The sequence below is a fragment of the Micromys minutus genome (genome assembly GCF_963924665.1).
Source record: "Micromys minutus genome assembly, chromosome: 30".
NCBI lineage: Eukaryota > Metazoa > Chordata > Mammalia > Rodentia > Muridae > Micromys > Micromys minutus.
In genome coordinates this window covers 9507999-9532843 of record NC_137965.1, presented here as the reverse complement: position 1 = coordinate 9532843, position 24845 = coordinate 9507999, and the positions used below count along the sequence as shown (strand labels likewise).

Sequence of the window (24845 nt, the reverse complement as noted above, 5' to 3'; positions counted from 1 at the left end):
CACATCTCTAGGTTATATAATCTTAGTATGAACAACTGGCTTGAAATAGCATTATTACAGGGTAAAGACAATTTATCATAAACTGTACTGGAAAATGACAGGAGGAAGCAATTCTCTATGCAATAATGGAAATTATCATAACAGTGGTGGTATCTGAGTTAACTAATTCCTACGGGGAAATATTATCCTGTGGGGTCCACCAAGCCCCTGAAAGACAATCTTTTTTTTTTTTTTTTTCTGGCTTGAGTGAGCAGTATACTAGCAGCAGCTGCCTAGCTGGAACCCACCATCTGGCTACAGTTCTTAGCACCTGTGTCCACAAATATCTTGTTGGCTCTGTGGCCTAAGACGATACCACCCGCTCCTCTCCTGACCTGCATATTGAAGCTGTCCCAGAGGAAAGGATCTGATCAATGTTGCTTACACGTGTCTTTGTCTACTGTCACTTAAGTATGTACCTTTTCTCCTTAATTTAAATACTGATGTCTGGCTGCTCTGTTTGCTTGTTATCTATTTCCATGTTCTCCTTTTGCAGAGACCTGTCTTCCTAACATACAGGAATATAAATCCATAGTGGGAGGGGAATATATAGGTTTACTTTACTCAAGTTGTTTTATAAGGAAATCTTCCCACCCCCACCCCTCCCCACACCACTGTCACCTTTGGATGTCATTCCCAGTAACAGCCTGTAATGGAACAAGAGCTGTTGACCCACCCACCCCAAGCTGTTATTTTATCAACAGTTACCTGTGCAGACTTTTTTAAAGTTGGGGTTTTCCAAGAGGTGTCCAGGTAGACGACACTGGAAACGATGTTGCCAGAACTCAGGGAACCAAGGATTCCTCGTGTTGGTGTCCAGCCTCAGCTTCAGGAAGTAGTCATCAAATGACCTGACCTCTGGAGACTGCAGCTTTATTGTAATTCCCCCGTTGGCTTCCACCTCGTAGCCTTCGATGACTTCATCTCTGTCTGCCCATCCGTCACTAAAACAGTGCAGGGGACGGGGTGAAGAGAGAAGTCAGTGTCTTACAAATGAGTTCAGAGATCTCATCACAGTAATCCAGAGGAGCCAAAGTCTACTTTAAGCCACCGTAACTCCCTGTTAGGCTTCAGTCTTACTGGACAGGAGAGAGATGTGGAAAGCGAAGCTCCTGCACGTGTATTTGCAAAACAACAATCATGATAGCATCGGTGACTAAAGAGCTGAAGTTCACTGAACCATCCCTCGTCGGAAGATTCTGCTAACCACTTCCATGGAGCAGGCACTTTGTTCCCAACAACTTTAAACACATTATAATTTGGGGGGAAAATTCTTTAAGAAATCCTCTAATATAAATTCCCAAAACACAAGGAAGCATAATTTCGACTAAATGTGACCCCCAGGTACATGTTATCGTTCCCAAAAAGATAGATTTTAGAGATGGGCCATCTATAACTGCCTGTGGTAGTTTCAATATGCTTGGTCCAGGGGGTGGCACTGTTTAGGAGGTGTGGCCTTATTGGAGTAGGTGTGGCCCTGTTGAAGGAAGTTTGTCACTGTGGGGGTGGGCTTTGAGACCTTTCTCCTAGCTGCCTAAGGATGTCAGTTTTTCTCCTGGAGGCCTTTAGATCAAGATGTAGAACTCTCAGCTCCTCCTGCACCATGCCTGCCTGGACACTGCCATGCTCCCTCCCACCTTGATGATAATGGACTGAACCTCTGAACTGGTAAGCCAACCCCAATTACATGATGTCCCTTATAAGAGCTGCCTTGGTCATGGGGTCTCTTCATAGCACTGAAACCCAAACTAAGGCAGGTCTTAAGAAAGGCTCTACCTTGTTCTCAGCCACACAGATAGCACAGGTCATTTGGGTTATTAGCCACTTCTGGTTGGTCCTGAGTCCTGGCTGTGGGAGCCTGGAGAAGCCTCTGGCTCTACATATAAAGTAAGGGTCATTTAGGCTATTAAGTATCCCCAGTCCTGGTTGTAATAATTTGGGGAAGCCTCTGACCATAAGGGTCACTTTGATAACTAGCCAGCTCTGATCCTACTTGTAGGAGCTTAGCACGGCCTGGATCAACAGATAAAACAGATCACTGGCCTACTAATCACTTCCCATTCCCAGCTTTCTGGTCGGAAGAACATGTGGTACATCTTGCCCATTCGAAAGGCAATCCTGCCTGCTTGACATTCCTGGTCTCCCTAGAGATATGTGGGTATAAGGACCTCTGTGCTGTGTTTCCAACGAAGGTGGTTTCAACCTTACAGTCAATCCATTACAGATTAATTTACCAGTGTTTACTCCTGGGATATTATTCTCATTTGGTTTCCATAGAAGTGGCTGAAATATTTTTTTCAGTACCATCCCAAAATAATAGCACTTATGGGAAGCCACCTCACTCTCAAATATAAAAGAATCCTCCCAGTCACTAAGTGGAAGCCACTGACATTTTACTTAGTGGGTTGGATTTTTAAAATGTGTTCACCTTCTAGAACATTGACATCTCCCACAAGTGATGTAGTATTCAACTAAATTCAACTGTTCGTGTGCGCTGGGGCTAAGAGGGTGTCAGTAAATATGGTACCAAGAGCTGAGCACACAAAAAGGGCGTGCTTAATCCAAGATTATTATTGTTATGAAATATGAAACGGCAGTACAATGCGGTTTACTATGATGGGAGTAAGGAGGTACCCGCCAGACCCACACTCTGTTTCCACGTGTTCCGGTGAGGAATCGCGCCATGCAGCAGACATAATAAAAAGTTTATTGGAGGAAGAAAGGGGAGTGGGGACATGGAAAAGGCATAGAGAAGGACAAAAGGAGAGAAAGAGAAGCTGGACGGGAACACGTGGAAACAGTGAAAGAAGAAAGGCTGGGGTAGCCATTTTTATTCTTCTGGCTCAAGCCTGGCAGGCTGCAGGTAATGATGCAAGCTGTTGCTAGGTAGTTGTTGGTCTGGGCGGAGTCGAGCGGAATTGCTTGTAAGCCGGTAATTCTGTATGTGAAAACCACTGGACTCAACTGTACAGAAATAAAAAAGTGGTTTTGTAAGTGCCAAGGGAAACACGGGGGGGGGGGGGGGGTAACAGGGAAGCAAGGCGGGCGTGGTGGGGGGGGGTTAGTCTGGGTGACCAGGCCATCTGGGTTTGTTTATTGTTGCTTATGTAAATTAGTTTCAAAACTTCTCACGGAAACTGCTAAGCAAAGCTCAGCATATATTTCAAAGGAATGGCTCCCAGGCCCAGGAAGAAAGATATTCTAAATTATAAAGCCTATCAGTCAATCAGTTGGGAAATTTGCATCCCAAAGAAACAACATAATGATCTACAAGTACAGGTGGTCCAAAGTAAATGTGAGAATAAAGGAAGTCAGGAAGTCGGGCCTGCCACTCAGATTAGTGGAGCTAAAGGACACGTTAAGACCATCTTGACCAGAGAGTAGAATTATCCCTAGACACACAGAAGCAGTAGTGTGGCCACCCGCAGGAAAATACAATGAATTTAGGCTCTGGCTTGTTTGCTTTTCACCTAGCGGGGAACCTGGTTGAGTACATTTGACCAAGCACAGCTCCCGGCTTGTTATCTGGGGAAACGCATTCTCTCCTTAGCTGAGCTAATTGGCTCGGTTCCCCTCCAGAGCTTCCCAGTGAACCACTGTGCGTTAAGTTTTCAGCGGGTTCAAGAGTGATAGACAGTGGAAAATGTGTTCCTGGAATTTAAGGAACTTTGAGGCACAGTGTAGCCGAAGCAGACCTCAGCACGCCTCTAACCCCACAAGGAGGGACCGCTCACAAACCTGCGAGCACAGCCCTGCACACTCAGCCCTGCACGCACAACCCTGCACGCACAGCCCTGCACGCACAGCCCTGCACACGCAGCCCTGCACACTCAGCCCTGCACATACAGCACTGCACACACAGACCTGCACAAACAGCCCTTTCCTATAGCTGCAATTACGTCATGGTCAAGGTGATGCCTAGCTTCCATTGAGAATAAGGTATGTTGTTTGCGGCCTACTTTAGTATCACAAATTTCTGCCATTTTAAAAGTCAATTTAAATACAAAAGGTCTTTAAATGACAAATCCTACAAGATTAAAGACGTGGTCAGTATCACCAATAGGAAGAGCTTGGAAAATTAGGCTGGGGTGTGTGTGTGTGTGTGTGTGTGTGTGTGTGTGTGTGGTATCTGTCTGCCTGTGTGTCTGTGTGTGAGATAGGGTATGAGTGTGTCTCTGTGTGTGTGCAGTATCTGTGTGCCTGTGTGTCTGTGTGTGAGATAGGGTATGTGTGTGTCTCTGTGTGTGTCTATTTTGTGTGTGGATGTATGAGTGTGTGTGAAAGAGAACATATGTGTGTGTGTGTGTGTGTGTGTGTTTGTATCTATATGTGAAGGTATGTGTCAGTGAGTGTGTGTGTGTGTGTGTGTGTGTGTTGAGAATTTGTGCAGTCACAGAGTGTGGCAGACACTGGGATGGACACAAAGGTGGCAGCTAGAGGACCACGGGATCCTCCTCCTTCCCCCAGCAGAAGAAGAGCAGCTCCTGTAACTGATCGCTCTTCTATCGCACTATCCCAGAGTATGAGAGATCAAACTGATTTAACAAATTAACCCTATTCACCCTTCTTTTTGCTCAATCTACTAAGAAAGGCATAACCTTTAAATACAAATTTAACTAGCTACCTTCTAGAAAGCAACACAAATCATGATGAAAGGCAACAGGGATACATTTAGTTTCATACATTCAAACACACATTTACATCTTCACTGCAACTACAATGACTGGGAATTTGGGCTGCAGTTCATATTCAAAAGCAGAACACATGGAAACCCTTTAGACTTTCCAGGACTTCTATCTAGAGTTAAGATTTGAAATTTAAAAAAAAAAAAAAAAAAGGAATTGCAGCTTAAGAAAACAAATAACTTTTTGACATAGAGTTAGGTTGGATGTATTTGGTTTCTTTTCTTGGTACTCTGTTTAATAAATGTATAATCTTATCATTTTAAATAGACTATGAATGAAAGGTGTTTATTTCTTTGCTTTCTCCCTCTTCCCTCTTCATCTCTCTCCTCTCTCTATCTTCCCCTCTTTCCATCCCTCCCTATTTTCTTTCTTTCATTATGTTCCATTTTTATAAAAATAAAATACCTTATTGTAGATTTATGTTAAGGTGATGTATGATTGGACAGTGGAGAGATAGGCAGAGAATCAGCTAGGAAAATGGAAGAGGAGGAGAAAGAGAAGACCGGAATGAGGATGGAGCTGGAGAAGGAGGATCTAGATCCAGGTGGACTGAATTGTCAATAGGTAGATATGAATATTTTTAAGGGTTTCTATAGGTCTTTTTATCTCATATAGGACAGTTTCTATCTGTCCATTGGATGCAATCATATTGTGTAGAGGGTTTGTGGATTGAGAATTTAATATATAAACCTTCTTGAAAAGCTACCAGGCTTTGGAGTCATGTTTGTGCCGGGTGGTGGAAAAAAGGAACCTGTCAGGGCAGTCATATCCACTCGGGACAGAAACAACAGGGGTGGTGGTGTGAACCATGCCTGAGTTCTTAGAGGTGGCCTGGAACACCAAGTGGTGTGGGGACGGCATGTGTGTGCTGGGCTCCGTACTAGAGTGGCGTCCGTGGACTGAGACCGCGGGGCCCGATAAAAGGATAAGCCATCATTTTAATATTTACCACAACACAATATATTAGTGAAAGAAGTGGAAACATTTTGACCTCCATATTTTAGGAGAGCCAGCTGGAGAGGGAGATGAAAGCTTTCACCCTTACTAAAGATGGCTTCCCTTCCAAAAGTCACAGCTGGTTTTAAATTCAAAATGTCATAAAGCAAAGGCAACAAGGAATGTGTTATAGCAAAACCATTCAGACAGGACTACTGGCTGGATGTCCATTTAAGTGGTAAGCCATTGCTATATTGTATAAATCTGTTACCAGTAATGTACAAGGAAATGTTGGTGGTGGTGGTGATGTTGGCTGTTGTTGTTATTGTTGAGGTGGTAGTGGTCTTTATTGTTGTTTGAAACAGGGTCTCAATAAACAGCTTTTGCTGACCTGGAACTTACTTTGTAGATTATAGAGATCGGCATGCCTCTTGAGTGATTTAAGCTGTGTTCCTTCACTCCTCCCATTTTTAATATTTTTATCTATATATCCCTTACCAAGTACACCTAAAGACCATTAAAGGACATTTTACTATCTAGCTGTATTAGGACTTTAGGGGACATTTCTTTTGGTGTATTTTCTATAAAGTATGCCTTAACAAGAAGCCAGCAGCATGCCTCATGGTATGGATTGTACTTGACCTGAGGTGACTTCCATCACCTGGTCACCCCCATGTGTTGGGAGTCCATCCAGCCTGCTGGGTGGTGACACCACCTCAGATATTTTTGGATTCTACAGGGCACATTTACAGACGCTGGCAGCTTCTGCAGTGAATTCCTTTCCCTTCCTGGAATCTGGAAACAAAACAGCGCACTGTGGAGGAACAATTGTCTGATACCTTAAGGATTTCTCAAAAAAGAAAAGACTCCCCAGTTAGTCCACTTCTTTAGTTATTTTATGCGTGCACATGTGTGTAAACAGGTCCGCATGAATACTTGTGTGTGTGTTTGCATATGAATGTTGGACATTGACATTTAGAGTCTTCCCCAATTGTTCCCTAACTTATGTCCTGAAGTATGAACTCTCTCTGAAGCTGGAACATATGAATTTGGCTTGGCTGACTGGCCAATGAGCTCTGGGTGTCCTCCAGTCTCTGCCTTCCCAGTGTGGGGGCCACAGTCGCCTGCTACTGCACTTGGCTCTTTTGCCCTGGTGCTGGGAATCAAACTCAGGTCCTTACGCTAACTTGGCAAGCACTTGAGTAAGTTATCTCCCCAGCTCCCTGTTTGCAATATTTTTATCCAACAATTCTTCCAAAGGCTGTATCTGTCCCCACTAAACTATTATCCTTCTCCCTATAAAATTCATGTTTAAAACTTGAATAATTATATGAATTCTTCTAACAAACAAATTCTGATATTAATAACAAAAAAAATACTCTTTCTTCAAACTCCATTAGGGACTTCACACAAGCTTCATAGATATTACTTTTGCAAGGAATGTATACTAAACAATGAAAGTTATAAAATATATTAGTGTTCTTTATATAATGAAATGTTTTAAAACGTATGTTTATATTTTATTAATTTCAATTCTGAGAGCAAACCAATGTTTTTTTAAGTGATACAAATTCAAGGAACTATCTATTCTTAATAAAATTATATCTTGGTTAAAATATTCTAGGGATTTCGAGACAAGGTTTCAAGTACAGGATAAAACAATATCTTCCAAATACATGTAGGAGTGAGAGCCCCAGAATCCATGCCAAAAAAAGCTGGGGGTTTTGGTACATGCTTGCAGCCCCAGAATTGGAGAGAGGGAGACAGAAGCATCCCTGGAGCTTGCTGAGAAGTTATCCTAGCCTACATAGCAACTTCCAGGCCAATAAGAGACCCTACCTGAGAAAAAGCTAGATGATATATGTCTGAGGAACACAGCTATGGTTGTTCTCCATTCTTCATATGCATACACACATGAATATGTTCATGTACATATACTGTATATGCAAACAAATATAAGAAACCATACCTTACAGTATAAATCATATTCATAAATGTTGAAGATCTGTATCATCACATAATTTACGGGAGGTGGTGATAAATGTGGTAAATGTCATGGTGATAGCTTTTTTGCACCCATCATTTAGACTGATGTAATTCACTTGAGTTTTATTGAAATAAATACATCTACTCATCTGCTGAGAAAAAGAATGAGATGAGACCCACAAGTGCTTCCATTTACTATTTAGATATCTTCAGGCCATGACAGCAGACAATTGGGTGAGCAAGATCTCCTCACCCACTTGATTTACTAAGATGAGCTGTAAGCCTGTCATCACCAAATCTGGTCAAATATCCCAACAGAAAGCGCCAGAAGAGTCTGGAATATATCTCCCTCCAGACTGTGCTTAATGGAATTTTAAAAGTTCTTAAGGTCAGAAAATAACCAACCAAAAGACCTTGAAGGACTGGTACCTGGGCATTACAGATTCCAGGGCTGGGAACAATAAATGTTCTCAACTGAGGAGAAAACTTCCTGTTTCTGTCAGATTGGCCAAAGAACTAAGAAGGGTCTTCTCTCAATACTGAGGAAAACTTGTTCTTAATTTAATCCTGTCTAAAAGAGTCTAAAATCAGGATGGGAAGCAAAAGGACCAAAGTAATCTAATGTGCCTCCAGAACTACCTCAAGAAACATGGACGTCCCAGTGCCCAAAGATATATAATATCTAGAATCAAATGAAAACCATCAGATACTTGACTCTAAGTGCAGGATAATATCAAAGTTGTAATGCTAAAGAATTACTACATGGCAGTGCAAATAAAGGGTTCCAGCGTCATGTAATAGAATGAGGAAGAGTGTATTTTAGGTTGGGGAAAGCTCTGAGTGGTCAAGAAGCAGCATTAAAGAGACAACACTAGACTTTATTAAGTCCTGAGCAGCCATGGCTGTTTCTCAGAGCATAAGATGGGGCTAGGGATATGTGGCAATGTCTCAGAATGGGGTTTTGAATTCCTCATTGTAAGGCACCTGGGATATCACTCATATAATGACATAGCAATTGTTTTCCATTTGCGATGATATTCTTGGCATCAACTGCCACCTTCACTTTTAAAAGAAGTGTGTGAACGCACAGAGGCAGGAGAGATGGGCAGTAGTAGGTCAAGGGTTCTGACGATGAAGTCAGAGAGTAAGTGAGCTATGGCTGTACTGTGAACATGTCCAGCATCCTCCTGATTGGAGTTGGGCAGAGTCATTGCTGGGGCTGATGTGAAACTCTCACCTCATGGGCATGGAGCAAATAGCACAACTCTTTTAAAGTTACAACAGAAAGTGTAACTTTTTGTTCTCGGTGATGTGTATGAGGAAGGGAAGAAAAAAGAGATGGATTGTGGAAGAGGAGGAAAAAGAGGCCAGGCAAGGATGGAAAGAAGGACCAGACAATAGCAATGAGCTTATCATGTCCACACTGCAGGAAAGTCAGCACGCCACACCGAGGGCTGATCTTCCAGGGCCACTTTTGAATTCTCTGAGATGACAATAAGGCTGTCAGAATCTCTTCCAGTTCTTTGTAAAGCGGATTTATTTTCCTGACTTGAACAAAAGGTCAAAGCACAGCAATTTGTGGGTTTCTGAAAGCAAATCCAATGGTTTAGAAATTTCATTAATGAATTCTCCCTAACAGACACAGTACAGCTTTTCCTAACCTCTCGTTTCTATGCCCTACTATTAAAAAAGAAAGTTCCCTTATCAGTTTGTGGGTCAATAGCCATATGGCTTGTTAATACATTCTAAAGGGCCAAAGAAATTCTGATTTCCCCCCCATTGGAAGTAAAATGTTTTTTCTAAAAAATATTTAAGCTTCTCATAAGCTGGTAAAAAAAAGTCATATGGTGATTCCTCCTAATATAGTAACCTAGAAATAAAGATTTAACAACCAAGAACCAATAAGTGATCCTCAAGGGGGTAGAAACAGTGAGAAACCAAATGCTAACTATGAGAGGATACAACATCAGCCCAAAGCAGCTCGACTCTGTGCTGGAGCCTCGGAGGATGAAAAATGCATTTTAGGATCCATGGGATGTTGACAAAGAAGTTCCATGAGCCATGGAAATCAGAGAACTGAACCGGGTACTGCAGCATAAAGCTGGGTGCTTCGATGACCTGCCACATGTACTTGCCCTGGAATAGTAACAATGATAGTAGCAATGCCCACGGGCCTGCAGAAGCTGAAGTCAGTGCCTGGACCAGGACAGAAAACACATGGACTCTCAAATCACACTGCAAGGCCTGGGCTGAAAACAGAGCTTGTGGTCACTGCAGGAGTAAGGCCTACGGATCTTCCTGTGGCCCTTGGAAGTTGCATCATGTTTGTAATGGATTCATCTAACATATAAAATAAAAGGCAACAAAGAAGTTGCCAAAGAAAAATCAGACAAAAAAAAAAAAAAAAATCAGGTGGGGTTATTTGAATACAATAAACAATTGTTTTTCAGAGAGAAGTCATTAAGAAGAACAGTCAGTTTGCTTGGAAGATACAATATTTGGAATTTATACAGGAAAGTGCACAACCTCAAGATAGAAAATAATTGTGTTAAAGTCATTCTCTGCATCCATCTTTGTTGATCATTATACATTAACTAATTATTAGACTGAGTGGGCAGAACTAGAGAAAGTACCAATTGAATTTAAATAACATACAAAATAATAAGTTAAAAAATAAAAGACAACCACCTCCCTTCTGTGACTCTAAGGAGGACATCTACTTCTAGAAATGTTTATATTAGAAAAAAGAGGAAAGAAAAACAAAACAAAACTACAAAACTTATGAAGCTAGAGTCAGCCTGGTGTGTCCATAGTTGGATAAGTGAAACCAGAGTTTGAGAGGAGTCATAGCTCCACAGTGAGATGCTCTGATAATCGCCCTCTCCCTAGAGAGGAGATGGGGATTCAAATTGATCAGCCAAGCTAAAAAAATATTGCTTCTTAGAAAATGCTTAAGTCACAAAATCTACAATCCTCTGAAGTTGTTGGTGCAAATGAAATAGAAAACACAAATGTACAGCATTTTGAATAAAATTAAAATATAAATTAGGATATATATGAAATGCAAAATAGAATTAGAGATACCATGAAAAAAATACTGTGATGCCAATTAAACCCTAAGCAGACAGAGACAATTTCCTAAAAATCCTTTAATTAACCAACCCAACACAAGACAGAGCATAATATCTGTGTAACAGTGTGTCTAGTTACAATGAACACAGATGCTTAAAATACACTCATAAAAGATGACTAGATTCTTCCACATAGTTTTAGGAGAGTTCAAAGAACATATAGTCACTACCTCCCACAATCTCACCTAGAAAATTTTAATGTAAATATCCTGAAATTCATTTTATTAGGACAATATAATCCCCACCCCTCCCTCCCCAAAAATCTGAGATGCATTCCAATTTCATTCATGGTCTAATTGCAAACGTTAATATTATGAAATCATATTCCAGAAGACATTAAAAGATCACATCACAGACATCGTAGCCCTACTGATGTAAGTAAACGAGAGATTTGTTTTTCACTGATGACTGCATCTCAGCATCAGAAAGCTATTAAAGTTTAGATCCTATATAGTCAACACCTCAGACTAATCTTCATTTTCCCAAGACTGCATCCCCCTTCTCCTTTTCTATCAGAGAAATAATTCTTGCATTTTAATTAAGGTATACAATTTTTACAGTGAAGACCATTATAACTGACTGCTTTGGTAGCATTTACAATATGTTACAATGTTGATAATTGTCACCTCGGCCTAAATCTAAAATATTTTCATTATAAAATATAAACTCAGCTACCCACCAAACCAGGATTCCCGAGTCATCTCCCTATTTTAGTCTTTAACCTAGTGTATTATAATATTTAAGTTTAAAAATTGTTAGTTTGAGTTGTTGGCTTACATTTCTACTTAAAAGATTCATTAAATGTGTTTTGACTTGGGATTAGAACAGAATTTCCAATGAGTTCTGAAACAGCCCTAAATATAATTTTATCATTCTGTACTATATATTTTCACAAAGCAGTGTTCTCCACATGGGTGATTATGAAATAAAACTGTTTATCAACAACAACATTTATTTTAGAAGCTCTACATCATGGAAAACCAAACATTCAACCGGGATTGATTGTTTTATGAGGCAGAGTAAGTATCTTTAACTTGCTAATGTGCAAATCTGCTTTATCTTTAATGAATAGTAAAATGACATGTATAGCCTACCAGAGAACTTTTCAGATAAATTTGTTTTTAAATTATGGTCGCTAAATGTTTGATTTCTAAATTTCTTTTATAGAGTTGTATAACTGGCATCACTTTAAAAATATGTGAAGGGAATCACATAGAGGTCTAGGATAGGAAAAAAATCAATAAAATTATTCCTAATGATATTTTGCCATTCTCATAGATTGGAACCTAACCCAGTTGTCATCAGAGAGGCCTCGTCCAGCAACTGATGAGAACTGATGGAGAGATTAGAGAGAGAGAGAGAGAGAGAGAGAGAGAGAGAGAGAGAGAGAGAGAGAGCCCAAACTAGAACTCACCATCAAGTTCTTCACCTTGGAGCCAGAAGAACCCCACTGAAGAGGGGGAAGAAGAACTGGAGGATCCCAAGGGATGAAGGACATCAGGAGAACATGGCCCACAGAATCAACTAAACAGGGCTCATAGGGGTCACAGAACTGATGCAACAATCACTGAGCCTGCATGGCTATGTACCAGGGGCTCTTGATATTTTATGGCTGTTAGCTTGGTGTTCTTGTGGGATCCCTAACAATGGGAGTGGCGGTGATTCTGACTCTTCTACCTGCTCTTGAGTCCCTTTTCCTCCTACTGGGTTACCTCAGCAGCCCTAAGATATGAGTGTTTGTGTCTAATCTTACTATGTCTGGTTATGTTGTGTATGCTCTATACACCTGGGAGGCCTGTTCTTTTCGGAAGGGAAATGGAGGAGGGATAGATCTGGCAGAGAGAGAGAAGGTGGGGGGGAACTTCGAGGAGTGAAGGAAAATAAACTTTAGTCAATATTGTATGAGAGAAAAACTTAAAAAATAGAAATATAGGGAAATTTTTATATTAAAAAGGAGAGGAATCAAATATTAAGAAGTCCTGATATATACATTATCAGATATAATTGGCATCAGAGTTAACTTGTAATTAACTCAAAAGTTGATCAAAAGAGATAGATAAATGACATAGTTTTACAGTGAATACTATAAATAAATGAGAAAAAACTCTTAATTAAAGAAATAAGGATGAGCTTCACATGCAAGGGCTGTTTTAAAATAGATACTAAATAAACAATAGTGTTTAAGTTACCCAGTTACAGGTGACCTTCTCTAGTTTTAAAATCAGAACCATAATTTGGTTTTTAAGATTTGATAGTTAGTGGGAGTCTTATGGCCTTGGTGACAATCAATATCCTTACAGAATGAGAATTTCTACTTAATTAGAATTCTCTGAGCCTTGCATATTCAGAACTCTTTTTTTTCTAACTAAATAGTATACTTGACAAATGCATATGTTTAAAATGAGGACATGAAACCAACTTTTAATGAGATTCAGTACAAGTTCCTAAATATCAGAATCAGACATGCCTACCCACACACACAGACCTACCAGGTATATGTGTTTATCAAGGAAAGGAAGAACTAAAATGCTCAAAGGTAAACTGAGTGATAATAAGATAGGAACTACAGCATAGCCATCACTTCAGATTAAGCAACTTTGATCTAATCTGTGTCTGATAAAATTAACATACTAAGTCATATTCCAAAGGAAGAACCGAACTATGCTGTGTACTCTCAAGAAACTACTTCAGAAAACATGAAAAGAAACAATATGTAAGAGTATACCTAAGAAACAGAAACAAAAATAACCCTGCTAACTTAACTTTAACATAATAATCAGATAACTTAAGAAAATGGCCCGATATTCAACTCAGATACTTATTAACCTTAACTCTATATGTAACAATAATTACCCTTCATTGTGTAATACAACTTATTCACGGGTATGGGTAATTATGTCATGGCCCTCTTTGGGGATCTTAGCCTGCCCCCATCTCAGTCTGACTTTTGGTCCATAACAATTCACACTCGTCCCCTATGAAAAATCAATTCATTCCATCTCCCTATTTTCAAACGCTTCCAACCAACAGGACAGCAGTTCAGTGTAAAATCTCCTCGAAGTTCCATGAGCTCTTCCTTCTGGAGTCTCATCACCTCAATCATTTGAATCACGTATGAGTTTGACCAGAAATGCTCCTGCATCTGGGAGCCTGTGAAATTAGATGACAAATTCTCTGCTCCAAAATAAATATTGGAACACAATGAGGTTACACAGATGTCCCATTATACAGAAAGAGAAGGCAGAAGCAAAAAATACGGGCCAACTGTGGCCAAGGGAAGAATGAAAATGTCCAAACAGCAGAGTCCAATGCCTGAGAGTGATCCTTCCATTGACTTTGCCTCTGGGTCTTGGGGTTGACTTTGTGAGTCACAGGTCCTCTCAGATGTATGGTAGCACATGTCTACGAAAAGGTACGTTTCTCATTGGCCCATGTTTTTCCTACCTGCTTCGTTTTGTGAGTGACACTTTTGCTTCATCTGAAACTCACTTTGCACGCAAAGCTGCAGGTGTTTTATGATTTTCTGGTGTCCTCAAGAACTTGATAGGTTCCATGTGAGATCAGGAAAAGGGTCTCATTACATAGCATATTCTTCAATGGGTCTTTCTGTGCCTGTAGATTCTGGACAGTTGAGACACCAACATGTTTTTTTCTAGTCTCTTCAAAGAGCTCCCTGTATTACTGGGTATACTGAACTCTTAATTCTGTTCATGCACTAACAAATGGGAACTTTTCTTAAATCATTTATTTTTACTAATAGCTCTTTCTTCAGTTCATCTCCTTCACTGCACACTCGACTGAAAGTGCCAAAACAAAAACAAAGCAAAACATAAAAGCAAACATACCAACCCAGCAACAACAGCAACAACAACAACCACAAAACTAACATACGCCGTTAGCAATATGCTTAGAAGTCAGCATATATTCATTGTGTACAAAATTTGCTTTACATATAATTTCAAGAAGCAATTCAACTAGGTTTTTGGGCATAAGATAACACGGACCTCCTCTTGTCTTTTCAGCAGCAGGTTCCTTGCCTTCTTTGGGTCCTCACTAGCAAAATTTTACTGTCTTTCTAGCCAGTCTGTGTTTATAACTTAGATATTGTTTAGGGAAATATAAGTGTTCTCTGCGTGCTCCTTGCTGCCTTGTGATCCCTCATTAGCAGAGGCTATTGTACCCACATTCCTCCCAGGACTCTGTTGAAGACAAGCAAGGCCACTGTCACTGTCCTTTTAATATCCTCCATTCTCTGTCCCTTGACTAACTGCAAGGTCACTCTATGTGTTTGTTATGTGAGTGTCTCACTACCCAATAGTGGGAGGTTTATTAGTTTCCTGTTGTTGTTATAACTGCTGCTCAGATACTTGGTGGCTAAAAAATGAAACAGGTGTATTAGATTACACGTCTGGACATTATCAATCTAAAATGTCCTTCACGGGTCTAAAACCAAGGTGGTCGGAAGTGTTGTGTTCTTCTGAGAGGATAAATGACAGAACCCATTCCTCCCTCTTTCTAGATTCTGCAGGTATCTGCATCTGGAAGTTTGTGGTATTTTTCCATTTACAAAGGCAGAAACTGCACCACTCTGTAGTCTTTCTCCATCATCACAGCTGCACACTGTCTCCTTAAACTTTGATTATTCAGCTCAGAAAATTCAAAATAGCATCCCAACTTCAACATTATAACTTTTAACCATGTCTGCAAAATCCTTTATACATTTTAAGAAAGATAAGGTGTTTATAGGTTCCAGTAATGAGAAGATGTGTCTTTGGGGCTGTCACTATTCCATCTGGAGCAGAGAGTAGCAAAAGGTTACTATGAAGTGGGAGTATGAAACATCTCTGCCAGTGGTTCTTAACCTATGGGTTGTGACCTCTTGGGAGGGTGTGCAGTTTAGAAGGAAATGGCAGTATGCATAAGCAAATTGTTCGGAGAGGAAACATGTCCAGAGGGACCAATAAGACTCAGGAGACACTGTAAACACACAGACATAAAGCAGAGCAGCTACAATAACACTGCACACATTTCCAGTTGGCCACCATATCAATATATTCGGCTAGAAAGCAGGCATCTCCCGGTGAATGCAGGATATTGGATGTTTTGAAGAGAAACAATGCCATTAAGTCTTGTTTCAAGATAACTCGGATGGCAGTATAGAAACCAAGTGGAAAGGTTGGGAAGCTAAAGCTTACATACACAGATGAACATATCTCAGAAATACAATTCTGTAGCTGTGTCTTAAGACCTCTCTTAATGTACTAAAGGGATTTTATCATTAACTGAACTGGGTACTTAAAAGCCCAAGAAAACTTCCCTTGCAGAGTCCTTGACCCTATGGGAAGGAAAAGCCCCCATTGGGATGGGTCACTAAGCTGCTTTCAAAATGGCTCCAAATTATAGGAAAACTATAGGATTGCTAAAATTTTAGGAAAACTCCAATACCTTATTTTTAGAAGAAAGTTCTCTATCCTAACCAATAGTTAACAGATTCCTGATCAAACCATAATAATCGTCTAGATTACTTGAGCCAAATCTTTCCTCAGAACCTTAGATGCTATCTTCTTGTTCCCCAACATCAAAGACTGGATTACCTGTCCACATGGAACAAATATGAATAATAATCATCTATCCCACCATCTCCTTAATGTCAGACACCACGAAAACATCTAACAGTCTTGTGTTCTGAGGAGGGGTCACAAACCCAGTATTCACCACTACCTTCCGTCTAAGCTTGCAAACCATTTACAAAGTGCTGTGTAAGAGGCTGCCATGTTGAGACTTCTCTCTGTCCAAGAACATTCCCTCATGGTGGTTTCTCACTTGGGGGTTTTGTCTACAACTCTGATCACTGACGTCATCTGACTTGGGTTTTTTACAAGCTGATTTTTAAGTCCCTTGCCTTTAAAAACCTGTCAATATGGGCACTATAAATAATCCAGTTATAAATTTCTCCCTTGTATCCAAAGATGAAGCTCTTTCCATTACCAGATCTAATTTGATGAAAAGTGTATCCATGTGATGGCATAGCGATAAAACGTAAGGAGTTCCTTCCTGAATGGATTCCAGGAATTCATTTAAGAAACTGAAATTCCTGTATCAGTAAAACACAAGGGCGCTGCTACAGATAAAATCTTGACATTTAGGCAACCAGCCATGTTTCTTTAAAAGCAAATAAGCAAAGATGCTATTTGTTTTTAAACTATGCACTGTCCAAATGCAAGGATTTTCTAAGTAAAATATCACCTGGTAAGTAAAGATATGTCCCCATTTAACTCTTTTCCATTTGGGGCCTGTTTGTACACTGAGTCCTCCTCAGAGAATCAGCCTTGGAAAACCGAGTGATAGTTAAAATATACTTGGAGGCCAAAATTAAAAAAAAATGACTTTTTCAAATGACTAAGGTTTTTTGTTTGTTTGTTTGTTTGTTTTAGGATTTCAAACATACAAAAGTTTCTTCAAATTCAAATATTTTTTAAAGAGGTGTCAGCCCCTCACTGAAGACATATGAAGATAAATGTGACTTCTAGAAATTACATACAAAGTATAACTCATTGGTGCCTCATAACTGAGGCAAGGCCAGCATTCAGATGAGCACGTGGCTGTGATAACCTGGGGTGTGACCTGAAAGTTAACCCTTGTGAGCAAGATAGCTTTCAACAAGCATGTGTTTAAATGTGTACTATGTGTTATCATATTTCCTAGACAGCGGGCCACAGAAGAAACCAGCCACAGCTCTTACTGTAAGATTCTAATAGAACAGCCACAAGGTAGATATACCACATTGGCAACAAAATTTATTAAGCACTATTCTAAGTGATTGACATATATTCTTTCTTTGTTCTTCCCGAAATCTGAAATATCCATGAGACGGATCTACAATCTCCCAGGGATCAACTCTATATAAGGAGAGGAAGGTAGCCGAGTGCAGGGCCGAAAACTAGTTATTTCTAAGCACAGTAAGGAAGAACTGAACAGCTTTTGTAGAAGGAAGCATGAACTCCATAGGTAGAGGAAAAAAATCATTAAATAAATTGAAAGGATATATAAAAAAAAAAACCATGAATTCTGCCCAACAAGTTTATTAATCAGTCAGAACCACAGGTCACAGGCCTAAGAGTCTGAGAGCTAAGAACAACTGAGGAAGGGTCCGGGGAAAGATTTTCAGCACTTTTGGCACAATTTGGTGATGACTGGGCATGAAAAGGCAGGGTGAGAGAAAAACAAACAAACAAACAAAAAGCCTTTGCTGCCAACTTGAGCTCTAAGAAGATAGCAATGACATTGACAGGTAGGAGGACTGGGGCAAGTTTGAATAGTTGAGTAGAGAGCAGGTATGATGTTGGGTACTTTCCAGAAGTAATTCATTCCTCTGTCAGAGGGGAGTCAAGAACCAAGAACATATTTGTCCCAATGACAGCAAAGTCTCTCCCATCTTTACGAGTCTCCTAAGTGCTTGAGCAGAGGGAAGTCCTAACCCTACAAGAACACGCTGATCTACGTTTGCTCCCATTGGCTGACATGCTGGAACTAAGGCCTGGCTTAGTTCATGCCCTTTGATTCCAGAGACTTATTCTTTACCAAGGAAGAACTGAGGCCTAAAATCCACAGTTGACCTTCAGAGCTTCTCTTTGTATTGCCAAGAGGAAGAGACACCCTTTACCATTTGAGAACCTGGGACAAAAACACGATATTTTGACAGACACTCTCTTAAGACACATATCTATGAATTTAAAACAGATGTGCTCATGCCACAAGAATAGGGATTCTAGCGGGCATTAAAAGATAAGTAAATAAAAGTATTTCAAAAACAAACATATGTGTCGCCCCCCACCTTCGTAGCATTGCTATTACTAAAACATTATTTGCTGGTTAGCCATCAAGAGGAGATAAGATTGGTGCCCATCAACTGGCTCTGATCACCTATCTAAGCATCCCTCTGTATCCACTCCTCATCACCAGTGGCCTGACCTTTGATGCTAAGCTACCTTCCCTATAACAGTTTAGAATCCTAAGCACAGTGAATCCTAAGATTCACTGCCGAAGGCTAAAGTCAGAACACCTAATCCATTGAACCTTGGATGGCTAAAAACTACCTCTCGAAGTGATGTTGATCTAATTGGAATTTTTTTGAAAAAAATGGTCCTAAGAAACCAGATGTTTTTGAGCCTATGTGAGTTATAGTGTGAAGCCTGTGACTCTTGCCTTTTCCAGGGTCACACTGCCCATGTTGCCTGGTCGAGTTTTCTAACTCTACAAAAATTGCACATGCTACTGTAATTGACAGCTTGCTAAGATGCCCTTACAGTCTAAGGTGGGGATGAGTTTGAAGGACCACAACCATTTTCCAAGTTAAGGTACATTCTCAATAGCATAAAAACCTGCAGCCATCCATAGAATTAATTTCCTTCAAGAGTGCCTTAGGACATTAAAGGTGGGATTTTTATATTCTCTAATTTGAACTAATTGCCTCAATCACTGGCTCTAAACCACAGTAATTTACCCTTATTCATATCCATGAGTGGAGACTTGGAAGACTCCAGCCTCTCTGGACTGTGCTGCTTCAAGGGGGACTTGCTAGGAATTAGATTCAGGTCTGCTTCTTACACACTCATTCTAGACCTGGTCAGCACCTACTGGGAGGATGGTCAGCAAGTGTGGGAACAGAATCATGAGAGACAGAGCCAGACAGAGAAGCATATTTCATATCTCTTCCTTGACTCTTTCGCTGGTGTGTTTCTGCCTTCTACAAATAGCATGGTTGAACTTTAAGTCAAAGAACGGGGTTCACAGACTACTTCTGGAGAGGAAGGGTTAAGTGAATACATCTTACCAGTGATGTAACTTGTCAGACCAACTTATATGGCTTTAGTACTGCAACTCACCATTGCGTGGGTACAATTAATGTTTGAGAGCTAACATCTGCTGTCTTTTGTTGTTGTTGTTACACAATTTAATTCAATGAAGTTCAAATTTTCTGACTAGATATAAAATTTGTAGCAAGAAAAATGTTAATTTTTATATATCATGAACTCTGGCCTAGAATAGTGCTCAAATCCATAAATGATTTCTAAATTAATACATGGAACATTGAGAGGCACATTTTGCACTAATTGTTTGGCTTTTGGGTGAGAGGGGGTAGAAAAAAACATATTCACCCTCTAATTCTTTTTTCATCATTTCCTTCTTTTATTCAAAGTTTGAGCAGCAGCTGTTAGTCATACATAGTCATTGAAGAGGCAGCCAATAAAAATGTGACATGCCCTCTTAAAAATGAGGGATGGATAATGATAAAAAAACCTAAGAAGTAAAATGAAGACATTAAAATGCAATAACAAGACTGTTTTGGGTAATGGGAGCAGAGAAGGACATAAGGAACATAGGTTTTCAACTGAAACATGTATGATCTGAAATGAAAGTTATAGAAAAAGCTTTGAAGTCAGAAGCCGCACAGAGATTTGGACTGGAGTGGCCCAATTAAGCCACAAAATGAGGTCAGGGCTGACAATGTTCTCAACTCTAATCCTAAAATAAAATAAAGTCTTTTCTCCTGGTTTCTTCTTGTTGTTGTTTTCCTCTGCCTCCTCCTCCTCCTTCCCTTCCTCCTCCTCCTCCTCCTCCTCTTCCTTCTCCTCCTCCTCCTTCCCGATATCAAGATATGGTCTTGAGTCTTGAGTAGTCTAGGCCATACTCCAACTCTTTACTATGTAACTATGGATGATCTTGGTCTTCTACTATACCTGATCACATGCATGAGCCAAGATTACAGGCAGGCAAGCACAGCCGGTTTGTATTGTACTGAGATAGACCCTTAGACTTCATGCATGCTAGGCAAGCATTCTACTAACTAAGCCATATTTTTAGGTTCTGGGTTTCTTAAATGGCTCCCGAGTATGCTGTACAATAATCACCTCGATTTATAATTATCAGCAACCTATTAGAACACGGGCTGCTGTAGGACAAATATGGCGTAATGTTTACATCACTCCCAAGGTCCTGTCAGGGTTCCCTTCAATGGTAGGATGACAAATGCAATAAATGCAAGCCTTTGGTAGTGTGTGGATTGGAGATAGTCTAGGATGAAGATGGGATCAATCACTTAAAATGCACATTACATGGACCAAAGGGACAAGGAAAGATGCTCAGAAAAGGCTATGGTTTGAAAAGAAACCATTTACATTTTCTTCCATGATAGAAAGTTATTTTGGCTTTCATTTTCTTCCTCTAGTGATATATAACTCAGAAACATAAAAATGTTCAATATCTATCAAGCATAGCATACGATAAGGAATTTTTGAGGAACCTTGCCTAGAAATCACAGTAATAATATGAATCATATTCAGGTAGTCTAAACTTTTTCAAGTCGCTTTTATACATATTACCATATTTCCAACTTTGTTGACCGTAGTTAAAAAAAAAAAATTCTAATGACTGCAATTTCCTTGAACCTGACTTAGCAATGTTGGGGAAAATAAACATTTCAAGTATTGAGATCCCAGATAAAATTTACAACAGAACTAGACATCAGAAAGCACTAAGGTCATTAAGAATTTTGGGACATTAACACAAAAGTGGTTCAGGGGAAAGACCTGGTACCAGAACCAGTCTAAAGGCCCTGCTTACTTTATACCCCATTGCATTAATGATTACAAAGGCTGAGACCTTGATTTTAAAATGAAGTTGGCATACACACATTGAACCTGAGAATGAATTACAGGCAAAATAAAAATGGGGAACATGCTGCTAATGAGAAATAAGCCTTCCCAATGATTTTAATTGTTTTCTGAAATATTTGAACATTATTTAGAAATATAGGTGGGTTCTTACTTCTGAAGTAAATAGTATACAGTCAAATAAAGTAGCTTTCTTAATTTAAAGTAGTTATGTCCCAAGGGCAGAAAAAGGCAGGTAGACAAGTCATTAAAAATAAAGACTATGGGGCTGGAGAGAGTGGTTAAAGTCATTAATGCAACCGTAGCAATCTGAGTTCAGGTACCAGTATCCATGTAGTAAGTGGTCTTAAACACTGACTCCCTCCAGCCCCTTAGTCTTTATTTTAAACTGCATTAATCATGTAGAAAAATGAATTCCTTCTTAAAGAAATCTTACGAAGAAATATGCAAATAACACTTAAGTTATAGGAAGAAAAACAAAGGTTGTACTAGATAATGTTGAGGCTAGAAAATAATTAGACAATTATTATTTCTTGCAGTTCCTTACTTTTGTATAATGATGTTGATGAAAAAATGCTTAGGTGTTGTACTGGCTAATTTTTTGTGTCAATTTGACAGAATCTGGAGTTATCACAGAGAAAGGAGCCTCAGAGGAAATGCCTCCATGAGATACAGCTGTAAGACATTTTCTCAACTAGTGATCAAGGGGGGAGGAACCAGCCCATTGTGGGTGGTGCCATCCCTGGGCTGCTAGACCTGGGTTCTATAAGAAAGCAGGCTGAGCAAGCCAGGGAAAATAAGCCAGTAAGTAACATCCCTCCATGGCCTCTGCATCAGCTCCTGCTTCCTGACCTGTTTGAGTTCTAGCCCTGACTTCCTTTGGTGATAAACAGCAATATGGAAGTGTAAGCTGAATAAACCCCTCTCCAACTTGCTTCTTGGTCATGATGTTTATGCAGGAATAAAAACCCTGACTAAGACAGGTGTTAAGAGTTTAAATCCAGTGGCTATAGAATAGAGGGAAGGAAAAATAAAGAGATCCATCCACTAATGGCTGAAGATGACAACAAAGTATAGTTTTCCATCCTAAAAGCATGTTGACACCTTGACTTTGATCCCAGCACCAATGACTACCAGATACCCTTGTTCTATCTCTAGAGAAACTTTCCAATCTACTACTTCAAAACAATTCCTATCAACAACAACAACAACAAAAATACTTCTCCTTATTTAATGACATTACCCCAACCCCCAAAGTTCTCAGCACAGTTATCTACAGCCAGCAGATTGTGGACTTGAGGGAAAATACTTAGTTTCTCTCAGATCTCATTGTTACAATATTCTTGTTCTTTGAAACCCACAGACATCTCACTGCTGTCTGGCATTCTTGCAAGTAATTGCAGGAGTGTACATCTGGATCGACCCTTTTCTAACCAGCATTTGTAGTGAGTGGTTCAGGCAACTTCGGCCTCGGAAGTTTCAGTTTAATAGTGGCATCGCCAAGACTCCAGGTTATAAAGTAAGTTTCTTCAAATCAGTGGTGATGAATGCAAAATTAGAAGTAGGTTTAGTTGATGCTTATTCAAAGGTTCTTTTCTCTGTGCTCCTAGTACCTAGTAATCACCACAAATAACAGGTTTAAAAGAATGTTGAGGTAGCTTTCGGCTGTAACATTACTGTAAGAGTAAAAATAAATACAGACAGTTGACAGCGACTTTCCCACTGAGAGTTTAGAACCAATCTTGAAAATTGGCACATAAAATAAAATTAGATATTACCTCCACAAAATCCCTATGTCTTAGGGCTATAGAGGGGCTGATCGCTAAAACATTCTTTGGAAGTAACTTACACAAACTGATTTTATGAAAATATCTCACAAGTCTGGGTGATATGTATTGTAGTGATATAACCTGTAAAATATTTTAATAGTAATTAAATTTGAGACAACATTATAGAATATTTTTTAAAAATAGTTACATAGGTTATTTTCCACAAGTCTTTACTTGCTAAAAAGATGTCTTAATGATATGCCTGTGTTTCTTTCTTTCTTTCTTTCTTTCTTTCTTTCTTTCTTTCTTTCTTTCTTTTTAAATTTAAGTAGCCAAAATTAAACCAAACAAACAAAAAAACCCAAAACACCCCAACTCATATGCAAATAAGCAAAAGCCTCATTGTGCATTCTGATTGTCCTGACATAAAGTAAGAGAGACCTTAGATTCGATACAAGAAAAGATTGCACAGACCGATTCTGTAACGCATGTTTTATTCCCGTGCATCTGCATAATCATATATTATTGAAGGCCATTTTAACAAAAGATAAAGGATTGAATCATTGCCAGGAACACAGAACAAATGCTCAAACGTACTAATACTCAATCTCAGTAAATACACAGTTGTCCCCAGTCTCCTCACAACTGCCTTTCAATTCAACTACTTCCAATAACCTTCTAATAATCACTCATCTGAAAAGAAGAAAAGAAAAACCTTCTAAAACATTGAGTCCAATCCTTTGCGGCACTTAGCAGCCTCCTGTAAGGAGATGTTTTGCATTTCTCCTGCAGTTTATAGAGGAGCCCTTTCTACTTCTTCATCGTGGGAAACCAAAACCAGCCATCTTGTGACTCTTGTTGAAAACCTTTGAGAACAATACACTGGAAGCTGGAGGCACGTCCTTTTTGAAAAGATTTGAATCAATTGTGTGGGTGTCTCTGCTCTTTGCCACCATGGGCAGATTTCAGTGCACAACTGGGGTTTTTAAAGACATAAGGGACAGTGACACAATAAAGCTATCTGAGACATGATCAAACACACTTTTGTCTTGTGTCTAAAGAATACCAACCTTTCGCACCTGATTATACCCCCAGGTATAATCTTTTAACAAAGAGACCCCACCTCTTCCTCCTGACCTTCACCCTCATTGCTGAAAACTCTCTACCTTAAAAGCCCACCCCCAATCTTAGCAAGCTGTATAGTATTCATGGGATCAGAAAATATTTGAAAATGCTTTTAATAATGTATCAGAGAACCAAGAAAAGTACTTTTGGCTCCACAAAATTTTATGGCAACGAAATGCATCCTGAGCCAAATTTACCTGCTATGCAAAGATAAACCCTTTACCCCAGAGCCAGTTAGGGTTTTCTTTATATCTCAAAACTGTGTGGTCCAGTTATCTAATTTGGCTAATAAGACTGTAACATGTGTTGTGTTACCTACCTTCCCATTGCTAAGAGATAATTCAACTTACAAAGAGAAAAGGTAGATCAGAAGTCACAGTAGTTGGGGGTTTTAGACCACAGCAGGTTTGTACATAAATCTGGGGCTATGGCAAAACAGTACACCACGGTAGTGACCCATAGTGAAGGAAAAGGAAGCTGTTTGAACAGTGGTAAGGGAGG

General features: G+C 39.7%; 1 protein-coding gene across 2 annotated transcripts in view; it reads right to left on the bottom strand.

The window, feature by feature from the left end:
- GRM1 (glutamate metabotropic receptor 1) overlaps positions 1–24845 on the bottom strand; it is a gene marked incomplete at both ends in the record, with an annotated part of 351560 nt that overhangs the window by 81339 nt on the left and 245376 nt on the right. For both annotated transcript variants that reach the window (XM_080941568.1, XM_080941569.1), the window contains one exon: positions 748–983. In XM_080941568.1, the coding sequence (XP_080797694.1) occupies positions 748–983 (236 nt within the window). The remainder of the gene's footprint in view (positions 1–747; positions 984–24845) is intronic.